Raw genomic sequence first — 21,338 nt, forward strand, 5'->3', positions numbered from 1 at the left:
ACAGTTTCTAAGATACAATGAGATTAGCCATTGACATATGAATGACGTATGTTGTTGTACTACACTTGAGGGATATAATATTTGCCTCATAATGTTTTGCAAAGCTTTAAACTCACATAGATCATCCATGCTGCGTAACGCTCTTTGAGGTTAAACAGCACAGCAGGCTCATGGAGGAAGGTGAACATCGCCATGTCTTCAATTTTATCAAACTTTGGCGGGTTCTGAGGGTGTATATCACACTCCTTCACCGTGACAGTCTGAAAATGGAGATATTTAGTATTAATACACTGCTATGCCTCTGATTTCTACTGTGTCTCTGCTATGTAGGACTAAAGGACAAATTGGCCTCAATCATCTCTGTCATTGCTGTGTCATCATTAGGAAACCAGTTGCATCCAGGGCAGCTGTGCCTGCCAGCTTACTGACCTTCCCCCTTTCAGTCTCAGCAGTGACTTTGTCCCCCTCACGGCTGATGATGGAAGCCTTCACATACTCCTCTTCAGGATCAGGAACAAAACACTCCTTCTTCATGTCAAAGGGACGGGTCTGGGCCTCCAGACGCTCCCTGTCTGACTTCCTCAGGTACGGGGCTGCTGCGCCAAACTCTTTCATGGCAGCGTCACCCATTTTTCACCTTGTCTACAGAAAAAAGATTCTTAATTTAAATTCAACTGACATGTATTTATCTAAAGGAAACTGCAAGATAAAAAAGAATGCATATGCCAATGTAGTCAGTTTTTTTAATTTATAAATGTATAATATTTTGGTGTTATATTTTATTTCTTTTCCCACATCATAAAATTCATTTTCGAAATAATTCAAACATATTTTAATTTTTCAGATGCTCTTACCTTACCAATCCCTACCGAGGAGACTGAGGTGTAATGGTCCTGAGGAAATAAACCATGGAAACTGATGACTGCGATTCACACCAACACAGGTAATGCTTTAGTGTCAAAGTGTGGTTTGTGATTTGTAAGCCATTGTCTCTACACCTTACCTTGAGATAGAATGGTGACCTCTTGGGGGTTTCACCAAGAGTTCTCTTTATAAACAAAGCCTCTCTGCCAAATATGGAGGAGCGTTCAGGGTCCAGGAATGTTATTGTGTCTGCGTTGGGTTGGGGGTGTGTGAAGGGAGGGGGTTAATGAGTGGCGGAGAGCAATATAGAAATCAGCGGGTCAGAGTCTTATCAGTGATGGGGTCTGCTGACAAGGCCATATTAGGAGCTCCATGCACTGCGGTGATTAATCATAGGTATCTTCAAGCAGCCAGGGGACCACAACTCAGTCTTTAAATAGACATGGGGAGGAATTCCTTTCTCATCATCCCTTAAGTGTGCTTCTGTTACAGGAACAATACGTGCTGAACTGAGCAGAAGCATCCTCACTTAAGACAGACTGATGCTGACAAAAAACAGTATAATGTATTTAAATACTGTATGATTTAGATAGATCTGGTTACATTTAAGAAGATGGTCCTATGCTTAACTTCTGTGTGTCAGACGCTTTCTAGTTTTATTTTTATTAAAGTATTTAATAATGAAATCTTTCATACCTTTTCATTCACCGTCTTTTTTAAATCAGGCGCTTATAATTGATGCAATAGAAAATGACAATGTGCACAAAGAGTTGTTAGCTATCAGAGGGAAAACACCAAAATTATATTATATTATACTATATTATATTATATTATATTATATATATAATATTTTCATGTATAATTCCATAATCTTTCCATAATGGTCTGCATGTTACTGTTACACAAATTTTTAAAAGAATGTTACAATGTGCCTTTTTCTGATGAAAATGTGTGTGAGAGCTGGCCGCCGTTAGCTGCTGCGGCTGCGGCTGCGGCTGCTGCTCCAGCAGCGCATTTTAAAATCTTTCAGCACAACCTACAGGTGAAATTGTATCAGTTGCCACAGACTTGCTCAGCATCTCCATCCATACAACTTTGCTGAATTTGGTTACCATGCATTATTACATTAACGAGATACTGCAGGTAATAAGTACAAAGGTGGCGATTTATTAATGACCACTAGGTGGGGCTGCATAAATATGCCATTCACATGCTAACAGTGAACAAGTTTGATTTTATTTAAGTCAACAGACTTCGAAATATCATGTTTTGATGTTACCATAGTGCACCCAGTGGGTAGAATTGTATGTGATGTTACACATTTGTGCAATGTTGCTGTATGTTCAACATTTCTACTTTCAGTTGCAATTCAAATTAGCATTGAAGTGTTATTGCCTGTTAAGTGCATCAGGCCACGCCTTCAAAAGTTTGGTAACCAATTACAGACAAACGGTAAGTGATACTCAAAAACAAACTCATGAGTTTTGATGGGGCTCATCTATATGTGACACAAATTGGGAAGACCATCCTGATGACATGGGCTCAACATTCTGTTTCACTGTTTGTATCAGTCTGGACTCAGTACTGCCCCAAACCCTTTCAGAGGGCGTGAGTACTCGCCTTGACAGACAAACTCTTTCAGCCAATCAGCAAAACAAAACACTGTGGAAAATCTTCTTCAACGGATCAATGGAGCCAGTTGATAAATCAAGCTTTTGCCAGATCTAGTTGGAAGAATGGACAAAATGTCTTTTCCTCAGAGAATTTCCATGAGTTCATGCTCTTGTTCTGTTATTATTATTGATGTTATTGACTCTATTAATAACTAATAACTTCACTTACTGCTGTGTTTACTCTACTAACGTTAGAATTGGCACTTGCTGCTATGGGAGCCACCATTACTGGTCTGAAAGCTGCGGCCTGTATTCGAAGTCATCAACTACAAAGCAGTCCTTGATTGACTGTTTATATTGTCAACTACGGTGCGATCTGTGATTGGCCCTGATTTGATTTTAATTTCTGGAAAGTGCTTTGGGGCGGCAGTGAGTCCAGACTGATACAGAGAGTGAAACAGAATTGAGGCCACGTCATCAGGATAGTCTTACCAGGCTATATGTAATATGTATCAAGTATGGTGAAGATTAGATGAAATATGAGCCAAAAGAAGCACAAAATGTGTTCAAAAAATCCAATATGGTGGAAAAATTCAATTTATATTTTATATAGTGTTGTTTTTCTGCACCTCACATTTCATGAATAATTTGCCAAAACATAAAACACTTTTTTAGCACTTGTTGTTGATATTTCAGCTCTTAAAAACATTGCTCCTGTAGACTTTCCATTATAAATTCTTATACTTAAAAAAATAAAAAATCACTGCAGCATGTTACAATAAAGAAAAGTCATACCATACATCTCCTGAACAAAACAATGTGACACTGAAACAAAGTTTCTGTGACAAACAGTACAGCACAGACACCAACAAATGGTGAAAAGAGCAAAGAGAACATTAGTGTGAGAGCAGTTGCCAGCTCTCACACTAATGATTAAATAAAAATGAAAGCATGTAGACAACAAAAACAAATTCATCATAAAAAATTGAAAATGCTTATCGCTGAAATCCAGAGTGAAAATAGCTGAAGTTATGTATAATGTTTTGTACTGTTTTGTTCTTTTGTTTGTTTGTTCTTTTTTTGCATAATTGCAGAAATATTTTAGAAGTCATCACATTACATTCTAATTTTATATAGTTTTGCATTAAACAAAAGATAAACTGTGAAATAAGTTGGAGATTGAGAAAGAAATAAGTAAACATTATCAATGTGTCTTGGACCAGAAACAAAAATCAAAAGGGTGGTTCACATTCTTTGCGCGCTTTACAATAACACAGAGCATTCTATAAATGTTAACTACTGGTGTTGTTGGCTAAACACAAAGGAAGACGCAGAAAATATCTGGGGAGATATTCTAGAGAAGTATGTCGTGTATGGGTCTCATTTACCCAGAAGGCTTAAGTGGAGTCACTGTGAGGCATTGGTAACATATTGTGTTCAGTTATCACAGAATGGACTTTGCAGTACCAAATGGGTAGGTCTAAATAAAGAACATTAGTCCATGAGATTAACCAGGCGACAAGTGCGAGGCAACACAGACTGACGTCTGCCACAGGTGACATGCTTGAGATTCACTGAAAGGCAGTAATGATGACACACAATGGAGGACTATGCCAGTGTGATATGCTCCAATGCAATGCCAAGGTCACTGTGGAAGCCTTCTCCCATTATCAGTCAGCAGCTCACAAAAGCTGGCCCCTCAGTTACAATCCTGTTGACACGGCATTGTGTCTTTGAGGACAAAGATAACTGTGTGAAATTCCTGTTAAGCACACAGCACTGATGAGGAGAACAGCCACAAGGCTTTCAGGATCCTGCTCTTGCCTGCAACTAGGATCAGTTGAAGCAGATGAGATGCCTCACACTGCGTGAATATACTGTGACTGACAGGTAAAGCCCACTGCCCATCAACTTTTAATGTGCCATTTAAATGCCACTCCAGTGTGGAGTCTAAGCCGAGCTGCATCACATTTATAACAGGTTTTAATTCCACTCATCATTCTGGTATCTGTGAAATCTACTTTGTTAAAAATGCGTTTGTCCAAAAATAAAAACTGCTCACCCTTGGATGCTGTTCATCGCCTGTTTTTGACCTAACCCACTATTTAACAACACCTAATAATTTCTAACTCATAGAAGTTATACAACATACATTGTAATTATGTATAGCAACTATCCACAGCCATTCACTAGCACCAGTAATCACAGCCCCTTCAGAGGTTAAGAGATAAAAGGAGGGTCAACAGCTGGTGACAAGTGCTGAGATTATTTCCATTCTGATAGTTTCCCGGCCCTGTTACTGACAGCTGGCGTCAGGGTGGCAAATGTAAGTGAGAGATTCCAGGCCCCTGCTAAAGACCAAGTGAAGATCATACTGACCTTATGGGTCAAACTTCTATTCATTAAAGGAAACATGATTCAGATGCTTTGTTTATGTCACAACAAATAAACATTGTCATCACATGTATTTAATTAAATAGAAGCAGGGGAAGGATAATCAGATGGAGCTTTGAGCCACATGTTTCTGGGCTTTGGTCCCAGAGGACACCTCGACAGTAGACACCACATTATATCAGCCTCTTAGAGTCTCTAAGGTACTTTTCTTTTTCTTTTTCTTTCAAACTCAATTTTACCAAAAAATCTTGCTTCTAATTTTACAGTTCCTTTGTTTGATTGCTATGTACTTTATTATTGTTTTAGTCACTAGGTTGATGATGCTGTGTCTTAGTTTCTATGGACATCAAATCCCATCAGTACAACTGAGGGTTTAAAGTAGGTTTTTATGGTTTTATTCATCATTACTACTGAATAATTCTGTACATAGTCTTTATAAGTAGATATTCTGTTGGATCCCATTTCAATATTTAGTTGTACATTTTTCCCAATTTAACCGTTTTTTCTCATCTTTGGCACCATGAGGTGGTACTTCTGCAACAAATATGACCTTGAGGGGTTACATTATTCTACCTGGATTTTCGGCGAATGAGGTTTGAGTTTCTTTGGTTCAACCATGCTTATTAATCCTGCTCATGGTTAGTAATATTTTTTTTTCTAAACAACCACTGATGTTTATGCTGCTGCTACTGGAGAAGCAAATGGCCCTCTGTGTCGTGGAGGAATTTCCACCGGAGAGACCTAGGTCAAACCTATGTGAGTAAAATATTTTATAAACTGGCTTTGTGCCATTGTGTTAGACCAGTCAGTGGTAGTGGCAAACATTTTTTGTATACACGATATGACAGTGTCAAAGGTGACTGCTTTTAACTCTTGAGATAAGACCATAAGCATCATATACCATGTTAAATATGGTCTAATTATAGAGGCAGTGAATGGTTCCATCTTTGGTCAGTCCTCTTATTCATTCAAGCATGTGCTGAGATATCCTGTTAATCATGCTGATAATCCCCAACACATACTGTGCTGTATGTGTTGCACCTCTTTAAGCAACAGTGTGAATGTGCTTTCATTAGCTAATAGATACCTGCTTGTCCGCTCAGGGAGTTGAGGACATGACATGTAATAATAGAAGAGGCAGGACTCCCTGAATTTCACACAATGGGAGTCTGGGGCCTCCCTCTCCTCCCTTCTCCTGCCTTAAATCATTATTTAGTCTCCAGCAGCAGTTACAATTACTTAGAGCTGACATCAGCACCAATGCAGACCTCTAGACAGACAGGTAAGGATCACATTCTTAGTTCAAGGTATAAAACAAAATTGATAATTATAATTTATGGTAATTTGTTGTTTTCTCTTGATTTATTGTAGTATATGAAATGGATATTTAATTACTGATTTTTCGGAATCCTCCCTAGCCCTTTGGAGGAGCAGACAGGCTTGGACAGGTATTTGCTGAGCAGCTGCAAGTGATTATGCATGGTATTATGGTAGGCCTGAGTATGAGCGTTGGTTTATTGACCTTGAGGCCCAGGCTCTTGGGCTTTCTTTAACTCTATTTTAAGAAAAAGGGCTTTGTTTTATCTCTTTCTATTTTAGCAGTCACCTCTTCATAACTTCCTACTTTTTAGGCCCTGTGCCACCACACTTTATTGGTCCACAGTTTTCCTGCCTAGGCCTAACTCTGGAAGGTAATGGCATTTACAGTCCTGTTTAGTTTCCAATAATTGATGGTGAGAATTAAATTAGTAACCTAAGTTTTATCACTATATATATGTGTGTAAAATGGGGTTGAATACATAAATCTACACACATGCACATATACACCGAACAGTAAGACCACTGACAGATGAAGTGAATAACATTCATTCATCTTGTTGCAGTGCAATGTTCTGCTGGAAACCTTCGGTCCTGGCTTTAATGTGGATGCCACTTGACGTGCTTACAGAGTTACAGACTAAGTACACCCTCAAATAGCAACCCATACCCTGATGGCAGTATGGATGTTGTAACAAAATGATTAATGTTATTCACTTCGCCTGATGGCTGATTTTTCTGTACAATGTTCCATGAACCCACTCATTCTTTTAAAATAGAAGAATACAATGTTGTGCAGTAGCTTGATAAGATTTTATTAAGCACTACAGTTTATGAATAGTAGTTTAGGAGATCTATATAATGGAGTATTATGGCCACTGTTAGAAAAAAAAATCAGAGATGACAACTGAGAAAAAAGTTGCAATTTTTGAGGAAAAAGTCATAATATTTTAAGAATAAAGTGAGAATAGGTTACGTCAAGTCATATCTACAGGATTTAGCATTTCAACTGCTTTCCTCCAAAGTTTCATTTTTTAAAACTCTAATAAAGAGCAGCGCACATTTGCTACTCTGCCTTTCACATCATTTGCATAAAGCCCACTGACCTTTTATCACATTCTAATCAATGACTGAGCTCTTGTCTCAGCTGTTAAGTCCCTGCTGTACACCAGCTGCTGCTTCAATACACATCTGCTTTTTGACTCATACATCATGTAACTGCTATCATTTTCTCTGATAATGAGAAAGGTTACTTACTGGTGAGACCTGTACCTCATTTGACACAATAAAGATAGACCTCTATCATCTGTTTACTATGAAAGGGTATTAAAATCTTGAGTTGTTGCATGTGAGATTATGATTTTAGTCTTATAATATTATGATTTTTTCTTGAAATATTGTGACTTCATTCTAATGAAATAATGACTTTATCATTGCAACATTATGTTTTTTTTTTCCTCAAACTTTATTCTCAAAATTTCAATTTTTTTTCCTCCTTAATGTGGGCATAATACTTCATTGTACATCTACGTTACACAGCAGGCAAGGGGATTTCTGCAGGCTCCAAAGCTTCACTCCTCCTCAAACCCTTTCTGTTACAGCCGGGGAATTGGGAAAGAAAGAAGAAGAGAAACAGCTGTTAGTGTCTTGAGATTAGTATTGCTTGATTGCCACAAAGCTGTGTATTCATTAACAGACTAATTTAAACTGAAGCACTGCAATATACCTAACATATATACAGTATTTGTACAAATACTTGAGGAGCTGAGCAACATGTTAAATGCAGCCAACAGAGGGCAGCATGTGTCAGGGTCAGATCCTAAGCACCTGCTACAAAGTGCATGCTTCAAACCTTGGGGCCAGCATCACGGCTCTTGGCACGCAGCTTGTTGACCTGCGACTCAGCGATGTCAGCTCTCTCTTCAGCCTCATCCAACTCGTGCTGCATCTTACGGAACTTGCCAAGATGCACATTAGCCTGTTCCTCCTGTTTAGGGTAAATAAAAGAAATATGGTTACACACTGACAGGGGAAGGAGCCAGATGGAGACCTTCCTTCGCACATTTCCACTTACAGCCTCCTCAGCAGATCTCTTGTAGGATTTCACTTTCAGCTGCAGCTTATCAACCAGATCTTGAAGTCGGGCAATATTCTTGCGGTCCTCCTCAGTCTGTTGAAATGAGACACAAAGTTGAGGTCATTTCTTTTAAAAGAACTTAAACCACATATGCAGAATAATAAAGCTTGCTACTTGCTTCAAACCTGATAAGTAAGCTCCTTGATACGGCGTTCATATTTACGGATGCCCTTCACAGCTTCAGCGTTTTTCTTCTGCTCCATCTCAACCTCATTTTCCAGTTCCTTCACCTGGTCAGGGACAATATTTCAGATTACTCTCTGAATAACTACTTCAACATCACTGCTGACCAAAAATTACCCAAATCATATATGTAAAAAAAAAAAACCTCACCCTGGCCTCGAGCTTCTGCAACTGCTTCCTCCCTCCCTTCATGGCGATCTGTTCAGCTTCATCCAGACGGTGCTGCAGGTCTTTGATGGTTTGCTCCATGTTCTTCTTCATACGCTCCAGGTGAGCGCTGGTGTCCTGCTCTTTCTTCAGCTCCTCTGCCATCATGGCAGCATCAGTAATGGCCTTCTTGGCCTTTTCCTCAGCATTTCTGCACTCCTGCACTGCCTCTTCTACTTCAATCTGAAGCTGGGATGTGTCAGCCTCCAGCTTCTTCTTTTGATTTATTAGGCTGGTGTTCTTTTATTATACACATGAGGCAATTTCATTATACAATGTACGAAAAAGCAACATTTTAAAAATAAAAAAAATTCTAAATCTAGCATCTACCATACCTGTGAGTGCAGTAGCTGCACCCTTTCAGTAACATCCATCAGCTCTTGCTCAGCAAGTTTGCGACTTCTCTCAGTTTGCTCCAAAGCAGCCCTGAGCTCCTCCAGTTCAGCTTGAAGCAGGTTGTTGCGTCTCTCCACAATTGCAATGTTCTCTTTGAGATCATCATTGGTTCGAAGAGAGTCATCAAGCTGGAGCTGAGCATCCTGGAAAATGTTCAAAGGCTCCGGTTACAAAGATGCCAGAGTAATTATGCAAATTACAATGAAAGGTGTGTCCTCTTTTTACCTTCAGGTGTGCATGAACAGCCTTAAGTTGTTTCTGAGCCTCAGATGCCTGCCTGTTGGCCTGGCTCAGCTGAATCTCCATCTCATTGAGGTCTCCCTCCATCTTCTTCTTCAAACGGAGGGCCTCATTCCTGCTGCGAGTCTCAGCCTCGAGAGAGCTCTGCAGGTTTTCAATCATCCTCTGCAGGTTCCTCTTGTTCTGCTCCATCTCCTCATCTTTCTCTGCTAGTTTACGTTCCATTTCTGCCTTAATCTGGTTGAACTCAAGCTGAGCTCTGAGAATCTTGCCTTCCTCATGCTCAAGAGAAGCCTAAGATAGACATCAGGATATTTTTTAAACATGTATTACTTACTATTCTCCAAATTATGGCTTCATTTTGAAACTATAAATGTAAGTACGTGAGACACTGAGGATTTGAGGTTTTGGTCTTACCTCGGCTTCCTCAAGGGCAGACTGAATCTCGCTCTTTTCCTGCTCCAGCTGTTTACGGACTTTCTCCAACTCATGAATGGTTTTTCCTCCTTCACCAAGTTGCTCAGTGAGGTCAGATATCTCCTCTGTGAATGAAAGTAGTTGTATTAAGTTGGCTTTTTAGGCACCTGCAATGTGCATGTATTGCCTGTTTAGACAAATTCAGTAATATGTTACCCTGCAGATTCTTATTCTCTCTCTTCAGGGTCTCCAGGTGGTCAAGAGATTCTTCATAGGAGTTCTTCAGTTTGAAGAGCTCAGTGCTCAGAGACCTGGCTTCCTTCTGAGAGCTCTCCAGCTCACACTGACACTCCTCATATTTTTGTTTCCACTCAGACAGGATCTAGACATTGAGATACAAGTTGCATGATTTCAAGTTAAACTCACCACATCGAGCTCTCAACAGTTTGGCAAATGATAATTATTTAAGGGGGCAAGTTGCACTGTAACAATACTTTGAAACCCCAGGTTTCTGACGATTAGAACATGCTGATATACTTTGTCAAAGTTTCTTTGTTTCTTGTCCAGAACAGCAGCAGCAGCATTAGACCTCTCCACATCAATCATAAGATCTTCAATCTCATTCTGCAGCCTGTGTTTGGTCTTCTCCAGAGAGGAACATTTAGCATTTCCTGCTTCAACAGCCTCCTCAGCATCCTGGAGACGCTGAGCCAGCTTCTTTCTAAAAAACAAAAACGGTATTATTCACTGATGCTTAAATGTTCTTTTTATTTTGGGGCAGTTTTAGCAACCCCCTACTACATTCATGGCAAACATGCCAGGTTGAATAAGAAAACATAATTTTAAGTGTTCTTCTCTCAAAGTCTGTCTTATATCATATTAAGGTTGATGTTCTTGCATGTACAGGACTTACTTGGCCTCCTCCAGTTCCTCAGTTCTCTGGATGGCATCAGTTTCGTACTTAGTTCTCCACTGAGCCACCTCAGAGTTGGCCTTGGACATGCCACGCTGCAACTCAGCCTTGGCCTCCTGCTCCTCCTCATACTGCTCCCTGAGCAGGTCACAGTCATGGCGAGCAGACTGCACTGCATGGGCTAAAGCATTCTTGGCCTGGATGAATATTGATAATGCAGGTATTTCTCTTTGACATGCAACTGTATTTGCAACTTAAAGATAATTTAACTAATTATCCCACTTTCATACCTTTACTTCCTCCTCTAGTTGTCTTTTTAGGTCTTCAACTTGTTGAGTATAGGAGTTTTTTCCTCTGGTCAGCTGAGAAATCAGAGACTCTTTTTCCTCCAGCTGTCTTGAAAGTTCATCTAGATGGGCAGCATTTAGTTTTAGAGTTGCAGTGTTCTACATTAAACAATTTTATTATTCAAGTGAAAAGAGTAATGCTGACCATTCTCAGCTTGAAGCTTGGCTTTCTGGGTGGTGAAGTCATGAAGGGATCTCTGATTTTCATCACACCTGTTCCTGTATTCATTCATTTGATCCTCCAAAGTTCTGCAGGTCTTCTCTAAGATAGTCTTCAAAAGAAATACACCATTGTTCACAAGCACTGTTAACTAATTGTCAGCATTAGACATATCCAGACATTTATTCACTACATTGAACTCCCAGTTCCATCTTGGAGGGACAGAATATTTTATATTAAATTTAGATTGTCTCACCCACCTGGCCTATAACAACATCAAATTAAAATTGAAAGTGTACATGTTCACTGTTTACTAATGTTGCATCTCCTCTAGGTATTGAACTGTTATAATTCAGTTAACAACCAAGTTGCCAGTTCAGCCCGTGTGGAAATTTACCTAGAGCATCTTCATGTGCACATACCTTAGATTTAACTATTTGTTCCATACTGGAAACCACATCATCCAGCTCCAGTCTGAGCTCACTCTTCTCCTTCTCCAGTTTCTGCTTGACTCTCTGCAGGTTGTCGATCTGCTCTCCCAGATCAGCAACACTGTCAGCTTGTTTCTTCCTGAGAGTGGCAGCAGTGGCTTCATGCTGCAGAGTGGCCTCTTCAAGATCTCTGCGGAGTTTCTGGAACTCAGCCTCCCTCTTCTTGTTCATCTCAATCTGGGCAGATGTTGCTCCACCAGCCTCCTCCAACCTCTCACTGATCTCCTCCAGCTCTCTGGACAAGTCTGCTCTCTGCTTCTCCACCTTTGCTCGGGCAGCTCGCTCTGCCTCAAGTTCTTCCTCCAGCTCCTCTACACGAGCCTAGTGCCAGAAGAAAATGTTTAAATATAGCAATACTTTGGGAATATGTTAACATCTAATTAGACCCACTAGTACACATCTGTACCTGTAGCTCTTTCAGCTTCTTCTGGAGTTGAATGATAATCGACTGCTCATCCTCAAGTTTGCCATTTAGTTGGCTGATCTCAAAGTCTTTCCTGCAGAATTTTATTTAAACAGTGTTAGCTAATTAAAGCTGTGTACACAATATTACATGACCATACTGAATGAACAGTTTCATGCTGAATTTGTACTTTTTCAGGCGCTCCTCCAGCTGTTGCTTGTCATTTTCTAAATCCATTACGGTCTCCAGGGTCAACTTTAAGTCTCCCTCCAGCTTTCTCTTAGCTCTCTCAAGGTCCATTCGAACCTTCTTTTCTTGCTCAAGAGAACCTTCAAGCTTAATGCAAATACATTTGTGAATTGTTTAATTATTAATACTTACAATGTCATCTAAGCAGTACAATTTTGATATGGGTTCTTACATCATCCACTTGCTGCTCCAGCTTAACCTTGGCCTTCGTCAGAGTGTTGACTTTGTCTTCTTCACTCTGCAGATCATCCAGTGTTTGCTGATGAGCTTCCTGTAAGGCTTTCTTTTCCTTTGTCAACTTAGCAATGATTTCATCCTGAGCTGACATCTCTTCAACCAGGTTTTTCACCTGTCAACCAAGAAAAGATAAGATACTGAGTGCCTGATTAAGTTCCTGATATGAAACAAATAGTTAAGTTAGATGTCATACCTTGTTCTCAGTGGCGTGCTTCTCTTTCTCCACTTTAGCCAAAGTTAACTCCAAATCATCAATGTCTTTCTTCAGCTCAGAGCACTCATCCTCCAGCTTCCTCTTCTTAGCAGTCAGTTCAGCATTCATCTCCTCCTCATCCTCTAGTCTCTCAGTAAGCTCTTTGGCTTTTGCCTCCAGTTGAATTTTGTTTTTGATCAGCCCCTCACATCTTTCCTCAGCATCACAGAGATTATCTTGCTCCTGCCAAACATTTGATGCCATTAACACATTGCTTAAAGACATGTCCAGAGGAAAATGTCAGTATAGTGACATTCTCACCGCTTGAACTTGAAGCTGCAGGTCGTTCTTCTCCTGAAGAAGAGAGACCATTTTCTCCTCTAGTTCCTTTCTACGAGCTTCAGATTTTGCGTAAGCCTCTTTCAGCTTCAGGAATTCTTCCTTCATGTTGGCCATCTCCTTTTCTGCCTCAGCAGATCTCAACAGAGGTTTGATCTTGAAGTACAGCTTCATCCAGGGCCAATTCTTGACCCCCATGAATGACCGGACATTCCATTGGATCACTAATAATGCTTCTCTAAATAATTTTTTTTTAAAAATGGAAGGCTTTAGTTAACTGTACAAATCACAAACCAATCATTTTTGAATCTTCAGCAACAATATCAGCTGGGCACAAAAGATACCTGCGTTCCACCATCTTTTGATACTCAATACGAGACAAAAGACCACGGGACCTGGCTTGAATAGCAGTGATGATTTTGGAGAGACGCTCGTCTCTCATCTCCTCAAGCAGACCCAGCAAACCAGCCTTAAAGAACACCTGACAACACCAATGGGTATTTTACTTTTTTGCCATCTTCTTCGTCTCCTACCAGAATGTTTCCCTTTTACAGTATCAGAACAACTTCAGATGATACCTTGGTATGTCCAAACTTGTACTGATTATGATCAATATCCAGAGACCCAAGAAGTTTCTCAGCTCCCTTCCTGCTGTCGATGAACTGACCCTCAGGGATGGCAGCAGGATTCAAGATGCGATATCTGGAAAAGAAAAATATATATATATATATATACATGTTGGAGAACAATATTGAACTTCTGTTTTGAAGCATAAAGTATGTTATTTAAATTAGATAATACCTCTGTTTGAAATCTCCATAGAGGATCCTGTTGGGGAAGCCCTTTCTGCAGATCCTGATGCCTTCCAGCACACCGTTACAGCGCAGCTGGTGCATCACCAGAGGGTTCTCCATGGCCCCAGGAGTCTTGGTCTCATTGGGGATGATGCAGCGTACAAAGTGAGGGTGAGTTGACCTTAAGTTGGTCATCAACTTGTTCAGGTTCTCCTATTAATATGATGAGGCATACATTTGTAATTGTTGGCTGTTGAATTAATCGGCATCATACAAAATACCATATAAACAATAATACACAATACCCTATGAAGAGCAGACACAGTCTGAAAAGATGATCCCTTCTTCTTCTTCTCTTTTTTGCCTTCAGTACCTTCGGCCGCAACTGTTCAGAAATACAATCTTAAAGTGTAACATCATAGCTAGACAAAACAACATTGTTATTTCCAAACAAGAAATTCATTGCAGGGTACCTGAATCAGCTCCAGCGTAGTTTGCAAAGAGGGTAGCTAACAGCTTGAGATTAGACTTCTGGTAGAGTCCAACAACGGTCTCATTCAGAGGATCCTTGTTCTTCACCAGCCAGTTGTTGATATTATAATCAACAGTTCCAGCATAGTGCATCAGGGCAAAATGAGCCTCTGGTTTCCCTTTGACAATTCTGGGCTTCTGGAAATTGGCAGATTTCCCCAGATGGTTGTCATATAGCTTAGCTTTAAAGGTGGTATCAGAAGCTTTGGGGAACATGCACTCCTCTTCAAGGATGGACATGATACCCATGGGCTGAGGGAACAAAAATATGAGTGGTTTGAAAAAAAAAATCACAATATTTTCAGTCAATCTTTATGTTTGTCTGGACATGTAATAGTCCAGTATCTCACCTTTTCAATCAGGTCAATGCAGGCCTGCAAGTCCATCCCAAAATCTATGAAAGTCCATTCAATGCCCTCTTTCTTGTACTCTTCCTGCTCCAGCACAAACATGTGGTGGTTGAAAAACTGTTGCAGTTTTTCATTGGTGAAGTTGATGCACAGCTGCTCAAAGGTGTTGAACTGCAAATAGAAAAAAATTAGGCTTATCCATCCAATTTCTGTTAAAAGGGGGCTGGTTTACTGTGGGCTTACAGGACAACTTACATCAAAAATCTCAAATCCAGCAATGTCCAAAACACCAATGAAGTACTGGCGAGGCTGCCTGGTCTCCAGTGACTGGTTGATTCTAATCACCATCCACAGAAACATCCTTTCATATACAGCCTTGGACAGAGCTCCAACGGCATAGGTCACCTGGGGAACAGACAATTTATGTAATACCAAGCAGAGAAATGTTTCTTTATTTTTTTGTGATTTTTTTAAGCAACCTTTCAGCCTTTGTAGCAGTAGCCATATATGAAACATAATGTGACCCTGTCTTGGGTAAAGAACCTTTGTGTATAAGAAAGAGTTACATTGACTTTTTTTGCTTCTTACTTGAGCAACGTTTTGTCCCTTGGTGACCCACTCATTTCCCACTTTGACTCTTGGGTGCAAGAGACCTTTGATGAGGTCAGCAGAGTTCAGGCCCATCAGATATGCAACTTTGTCAGCATCTGAAGAAGAAGAGTGAATGCTGTAAAACTGCATAAGTACTGTAACTGTAAGTGTCTCTTCTGATTGGTTCTGAGCCAACCTGACAAACCACGGTCTCTCACCTTCAGTGCCAACAGCCTCAGCCTGCTCCTCTCGCTGCTTCTGCTTGAACTTCATGTTGCCATGATGCATGATGGCACCAGTCAGCTTGTACACAGAGTTCTTTTCCTCTTGAGTAAAGCCCAATACATCAAAGGCATCCTGTCGAGGAGCATGTGGTAACTTGTCAGCATTTGGGTAGGGAAGATGGCTTTAATCAAAATTATACAAAAAACTATGCTAAAGTAGTTACGGTTTTCTTTGACTAAGATAAGATGCAAATGCCCAGACTTTAAAGGTGAAGTGTGTAAGATTTAGGGGGATTTGGCGGTGTCCAGCAGTAAGGATTGCAGATTGCAACCAGCTGAAACTTCTCCTGGTTAGGATTCCTTCAGTGTTCATTGTACAGGAGGTTCCGAGGTCTCCTCCTCTCCATAACAAATGGACCCAGTGATTTAAACCATGAAAACACTGAATAAAGCAGTTTAATGTTACAAATCAGCGTTTCTCTGATGCTGTTTTGCATGTTGGAGACAGGTGGCTAACCAACCACATGGTAATGTGTGCTCACCTTTTTTCTCTCTGATAACTTACGATCAAGATGTTCACAGACTAGGTGATTTTAAGCAGTAAAAATACTAAAAAATATCAGTTTTACATTACAAATCGGTCTTAATCCTGCTTGCTACAGACGGGCTTCTGAAAATGGTGGCAGACACGTAAATATAAAAAAACAAAAATGCAAAATGATCCTATCTAGAGCTGGTGTTTAGTTTGTCCATTCTTGGCTTCTGTAGAAGTATCCCAGTGCAACATGGTAATCTTCATAGATGACCTATGAAAATATAAACAGCACATTCTAAGGTAACGAACACTAGAGAAAACATACTTATGATACAATACTATATAATATTCTGTTTCTGCCAATATATCCCCCTAAATCCTACACACTGAACCTTTTAGTCAACAAAAAAATTGACAAAAAAACAAAACAGGATGAGGTTGACTAGATATGATAAAAACTAACAAAGACATTTGACGCAGGACTAAAAAAAAGCTGCTAGTTGCTGCTGTGATAACTAAGTTGTAGAATCCTGTCTCTGGGTATGATAAACTGTTGTGATGTTGTTTTGGCATCAGTCTTTAGATACATTAATCTGTTACTCCAACTAGACTTCCTGGATGTATTTCATTCTCTCATCAGTACCTAAACCAACATGGCCCACTGCGTTGTTCTAATACAGGATAGTTTTAACACGGGGTTGCTTTTCGTATGAATCCAGTGTAACTAATTTCGTTATTATGATTAGAGTTTAATGTCAGATTGTAAAAAAGAGGAATGAGTGAGAGCCTGACATCTGTTGCCATCAGTTCCTCTGAATCATTGATGGAGGCCACTTGGGTTTCCCCCTGAGAGATGAAGGCGTAGTCATAGGGATTATTTGTGATCAACAGCATCTCTGGAGGACACAGAGAGAGAGTGGGACAAGGTCAGATGGATGGACACACAACTGAAATAAAATAGCAGTGACAGCCATGTCTTTTTTTTGTCTTGTGTGTGTTGTGTGTGTGTGTATGTGAGAGAGTGAGAGAGAGAGAGAGAGAGAGAGAGAGAGAGAGAGAGAGAGAGAGTTGGGAGGGGGGGCAGCCACCACAGCCTTGTACTCACCCAGGAGTTCAGGCTTCTTGTTGGACAGAATCTGGTAGAAAATGTGGTAATCTCTCTCAGCCTTGAGCTGGAAGATCACACGAGATTTCTCCAGAAGGTCTGACATGTGAAAAATACAAGAGAGAAATTACTTTGTGTGTAAGTATGTGTAGTATGAACTATATTACTATGTTAAAACATGTAAATAAAATAATATTCCCAGTATTAGTGTAAAAGGGTGTTTGTTCTTACATGTTTCAATATCAGCAGAGGCTAACTTCCCCCTGGTATCAAAATGAATTCGGATGAATTTACCCTGAAAGAATTAAGTTTGTTTATTTAAGGACACCTTGATATCTGCTACCACCACTGATTGTGTTTGCATGGGAACTTGATTACATATTTTTCACAATTAAGTCAAACAAAGATTCAACACTCACAAATCTGGAGGAGTTGTCATTCCTGATAGTCTTTGCATTCCCAAAGGCCTCCAGAGCAGGGTTAGCCTGAATGATTTGATCCTCCAGGGTACCCTGTGAAAGAGGAACATTGTTTATGCTCAATCTGTGATTAATGTTTAGAGATACACAAAGAGACTTTAGCAGCCTCTGGTGTCAGTTTGTGAACGTTTGAGGAACAGAACCTACAAATTATCGACCACAGTAGCTATTGAAGGTGGAAATCGTGACAGGAGTTTGATTTGGGACCAGTGCACAAAGATTACTGTCGATGTTACTTAATACCAGGAATTTAATTGAGCATATAAGGCAAATCTATTCCTTTGTAGTTACAGGGGATAAGAGTTGATAGTTACACTCTTTTTTTTGTTGTGTTATCTGTAGTTGTAGCCTGTTAGAGATGCACCAGACCTCTGAGAACTCACACATTTGACAGAGCTTGTTATTTACCTTGTCCTTGGCAACGGCGTCTTTCTTTATGCCTCCAGCTGCAATACTTGCAAAATACTGGATGACTCTCTTTGTGTTGACAGTCTTTCCTGCACCAGATTCTCCACTGTAATAGTAAAGTCAATGATCAATACCTACAGTGACATAATATAGAATAAGATTTTATTCCAGAGCATACAGTGTCATTTATGTTTTGAAGTGTAAGACATTACATACGTGATCAAAATTGACTGGTTTTCGCGGTCTACAAAAAACAAGTTTCCAGAGAGGACAATTTTGTAAGTATCAAGATTCATTATAATTATGTGGAACAAAAGTTACATGTACGAGACATGGTGACATCATCTAATGTTCTTTTTACCTGCCAGCATGTACTGGTAGGCATTGTCAGAGATGGAGAAGATATGAGGAGGAGCTTCACTCCTCTTCTTTCCTCTGTAGGCAACAACCACCTCTTGGTTGTAGACTGGCAGCCACTTGTAGGGGTTGACAGTCACACAGAAGAGCCCAGAATAGGTCTGTGAAATGGAAGACAGTATCACTGTTTTAATATTAACCGTTTTAACTGCTCACAGTTTTTCTTGTGTAAATGAATGATTTGATATGTTTTGGTGTATTGATGGCTTCAGGTTTTAGACACATTATTCTCTCATTTAGTATTACTGTACTTGTTATTTTCTTTTTGTTCACATCTTAAAGAGAGATGGATTGTAGACTACTCACATAGATCATCCATGCTGCGTAACGCTCTTTGAGGTTAAACAGCACAGCGGGCTCATGGAGGAAGGTCAACATGGCCATGTCCTCGATCTTGTCAAACTTTGGAGGATTCTGTTGCAAAATCTGGGAATCTTTGACCACCACAGTCTAAGAAAATGAATGCAGTTTTCTGATTACTATTCAATGGTCAAATACATTTCACCCAAAAATGTTATTTTAATTAGAAAGTAAGCCAAACGTTCAAACAGTTGCTGTTGCTGTTTTTGATAACCCTATTATTGTCAACACTGCGTGTGTGATATTACAGACTGTGCCACACAGTGTGAATGCCAGATGGCAGCAATGCCTCATTTCATCATACACTTAACTGGAGAAACAAAACATGTGCTTAATGTCAAGTTGTTGCCTTTTCAATGTGAAATTATTAATTCACACAGCTTTTTGAGAGTCACACATAATTTCATCTCTACCAGTTTACAAGATTAAGATTATTACAATTGCAGTATTTCAGCAATGTACTTAGACTTAGATACATGATGACATGTTAGGCTTTAGGTTGATAGTAAATTTATTGCTGCAACAAGAAAAGTGTATGTAGTGTTAATAATATGATCTAAATGGTAAAATGTAACCACTGACCTTCCCATACTGTGTCTCCACAGTGACCTTGTCTCCATCTCGGCTGGTGATGGTTGCCTTCACAAACTCTTCCACTTGATCCGGGACAAAGCATTCCTTCTTTATGTCGAAGGGACGTGTGGAAGCCTCCATACGCTCCCTGTCTGACTTCCTCAGGTAAGAGGCAGCCAGCCCAAACACAGCCATCTCTGCATCCCCCATGGCTGCACTGCTGTACACACAGTTAGTAGAGATGATAAAGGATTCACTCTGTCTCTATCTTATACTTCACTTTCATATCTTTGACTTTATTTTTCAACTGTTGGTTTCAAGGCTTTTTTTTTCTTTGCCGTCTGTATTTGAATTTAAGCTATTCTGTCTGTTTTCCACAAGAGAACATAGTCATATTATATCAGTCTTAACCTTTATAGTATAAATTGTTATGAAAGCATTAGGAAAGGAAAGTTTACCAGTGGATTCAACTCAGATGACAAGTGAGTTCAGACTTCAGAGTATGTCAGTGACCTGAAGTGGGCAGAGAAAACAATAAGTAGGATATTTTAAGGCTATTTTAAACATCTGAAATACAGCAGCTTACTTACATCACTATTTGTAGAAATAACATGTCTCCTGTTTGTCTTGTCAGTATTTTGGATCATTAGTTCAAATGTTTAGAAGTATATCCGATAAAGACATTTTCTGGCATACGTCTTGTGAAATGTGTTAGCTATGCTTCAAATTTAAGAAAAAAAAGCACCTATTCATCATCTCTATTTTGTTAGACAGATCATATTAAATCAATTTACCTTTAGTTTAGACAACAGAGAAATACAGCATGAAAACAAAATACAACCAGTTGTGCAGACTTACAGAGGCCAGGTGAAGAGGAGGCAGCTGCTAGACCTGCAGGGAAGGCAGGGATCAAATATATAACCCCAGATAACCCTGCCTTACAAGGCCAAGGGCACCACCCTGACCTACTAACAAACACACACAGACACACACACACACATCTGAACAGGTACACTACCCACTCACACCCCTTTTCCCCTGACACACACATTGTGGTAATCACCATCGCTTTCATCACTTATGACAGAGCTCTCTGTGGCTCTCATGATGTCTGGCTGCCCTCTCTGCCCACGTCCAAATAATGTGATTTTTCGGGAGCAGTGCCAGGAACTTTCTCCTGCATAACTTGTTTGTGACTCACCCAAACATACCCTCTCTATCTCTAATTCTACCGCACTTTTTTTTCTGTCATTGCTCGTGCTAAATTCTTTATCCAAGTGAGGGCTGGTTGTGGACAGAAACCAGTTTCTATTTATTGCCTGTGAGGGAGAGCAAAAAGTGTAACAAAAATGTATGAATTGCTACTTCAGTCAAAAATAAAGTAACAAAATTGCAAATATAGTATGTGTTTTGTTTTGGTTTTTTTGTTTGTTTGTTTCTTTTTTCTTTTTTGTTTTTTTCTTGCTCTGAGAAAAAACATCTCTTGCATGGCAGGAGAAACTGCTGTTATTCTCTGTTTACAATATACTCAGGTCTGTCTTGGAAATAAGATTTTTTTTAATTTTTATTTTTTTTATACCTTATTAATCCCCCTGAGGGGAAATTCAATTTTTTTTCACTCTTTTTGTCATTAACACACAGGTCCGAAAGACACACACATGCANTACTTTATTAATCCCCGAGGGGAAATTCATTTTTTTTCACTCTTTTTGTCATTAACACACAGGTCCGAAAGACACACACATGCACAAACAGGACCTATACATGCACAAAGTGGAGAGATGTCAGAGTGAGGGGGCTGCCTTGGTCAGGCGCCCCGAGCAGTTGGGGGGTTCAGTGCCTTGCTCAAGGGCACCTCAGCAGTGCCCAGG

The 21,338-nt window shown here is 39.9% G+C and overlaps 1 protein-coding gene across 1 annotated transcript in view; it reads right to left on the minus strand.

The window, feature by feature from the left end:
* Positions 1 to 20,431, minus strand: part of LOC126382488 (uncharacterized) — a 35,746-nt gene extending 15,315 nt beyond the window's left edge. Inside the window, exons 1-41 of the mRNA XM_050032377.1 lie at positions 20,326 to 20,431; positions 19,926 to 19,980; positions 19,477 to 19,687; positions 18,841 to 18,984; positions 18,479 to 18,635; positions 18,334 to 18,361; positions 18,118 to 18,223; positions 17,650 to 17,742; positions 17,462 to 17,525; positions 17,231 to 17,329; positions 16,918 to 17,021; positions 15,585 to 15,723; positions 15,364 to 15,482; positions 15,031 to 15,180; positions 14,776 to 14,946; positions 14,368 to 14,677; positions 14,200 to 14,279; positions 13,902 to 14,107; positions 13,679 to 13,802; positions 13,445 to 13,581; positions 13,083 to 13,338; positions 12,762 to 13,004; positions 12,504 to 12,680; positions 12,273 to 12,418; positions 12,086 to 12,176; positions 11,611 to 12,000; positions 11,174 to 11,300; positions 10,972 to 11,090; positions 10,682 to 10,878; positions 10,306 to 10,489; positions 9,985 to 10,150; positions 9,769 to 9,893; positions 9,337 to 9,645; positions 9,051 to 9,254; positions 8,659 to 8,955; positions 8,451 to 8,555; positions 8,263 to 8,358; positions 8,041 to 8,175; positions 7,764 to 7,780; positions 430 to 634; positions 117 to 260 (exon numbers count right to left, since the gene is read on the minus strand). Of these exons, the coding sequence (XP_049888334.1) occupies positions 117 to 260; positions 430 to 634; positions 7,764 to 7,780; positions 8,041 to 8,175; positions 8,263 to 8,358; positions 8,451 to 8,555; positions 8,659 to 8,955; positions 9,051 to 9,254; positions 9,337 to 9,645; positions 9,769 to 9,893; positions 9,985 to 10,150; positions 10,306 to 10,489; positions 10,682 to 10,878; positions 10,972 to 11,090; positions 11,174 to 11,300; positions 11,611 to 12,000; positions 12,086 to 12,176; positions 12,273 to 12,418; positions 12,504 to 12,680; positions 12,762 to 13,004; positions 13,083 to 13,338; positions 13,445 to 13,581; positions 13,679 to 13,802; positions 13,902 to 14,107; positions 14,200 to 14,279; positions 14,368 to 14,677; positions 14,776 to 14,946; positions 15,031 to 15,180; positions 15,364 to 15,482; positions 15,585 to 15,723; positions 16,918 to 17,021; positions 17,231 to 17,329; positions 17,462 to 17,525; positions 17,650 to 17,742; positions 18,118 to 18,223; positions 18,334 to 18,361; positions 18,479 to 18,635; positions 18,841 to 18,984; positions 19,477 to 19,677 (6,165 nt within the window). The 5' untranslated portion in view covers positions 19,678 to 19,687; positions 19,926 to 19,980; positions 20,326 to 20,431. The remainder of the gene's footprint in view (positions 1 to 116; positions 261 to 429; positions 635 to 7,763; positions 7,781 to 8,040; positions 8,176 to 8,262; positions 8,359 to 8,450; positions 8,556 to 8,658; positions 8,956 to 9,050; positions 9,255 to 9,336; positions 9,646 to 9,768; positions 9,894 to 9,984; positions 10,151 to 10,305; positions 10,490 to 10,681; positions 10,879 to 10,971; positions 11,091 to 11,173; positions 11,301 to 11,610; positions 12,001 to 12,085; positions 12,177 to 12,272; positions 12,419 to 12,503; positions 12,681 to 12,761; positions 13,005 to 13,082; positions 13,339 to 13,444; positions 13,582 to 13,678; positions 13,803 to 13,901; positions 14,108 to 14,199; positions 14,280 to 14,367; positions 14,678 to 14,775; positions 14,947 to 15,030; positions 15,181 to 15,363; positions 15,483 to 15,584; positions 15,724 to 16,917; positions 17,022 to 17,230; positions 17,330 to 17,461; positions 17,526 to 17,649; positions 17,743 to 18,117; positions 18,224 to 18,333; positions 18,362 to 18,478; positions 18,636 to 18,840; positions 18,985 to 19,476; positions 19,688 to 19,925; positions 19,981 to 20,325) is intronic.
* Between the last annotated feature and the right edge of the window lie 907 nt (positions 20,432 to 21,338).

Source organism: Epinephelus moara, chromosome 21 (genome assembly GCF_006386435.1).
Source record: "Epinephelus moara isolate mb chromosome 21, YSFRI_EMoa_1.0, whole genome shotgun sequence".
NCBI classification, from domain to species: Eukaryota; Metazoa; Chordata; class Actinopteri; order Perciformes; family Serranidae; genus Epinephelus; species Epinephelus moara.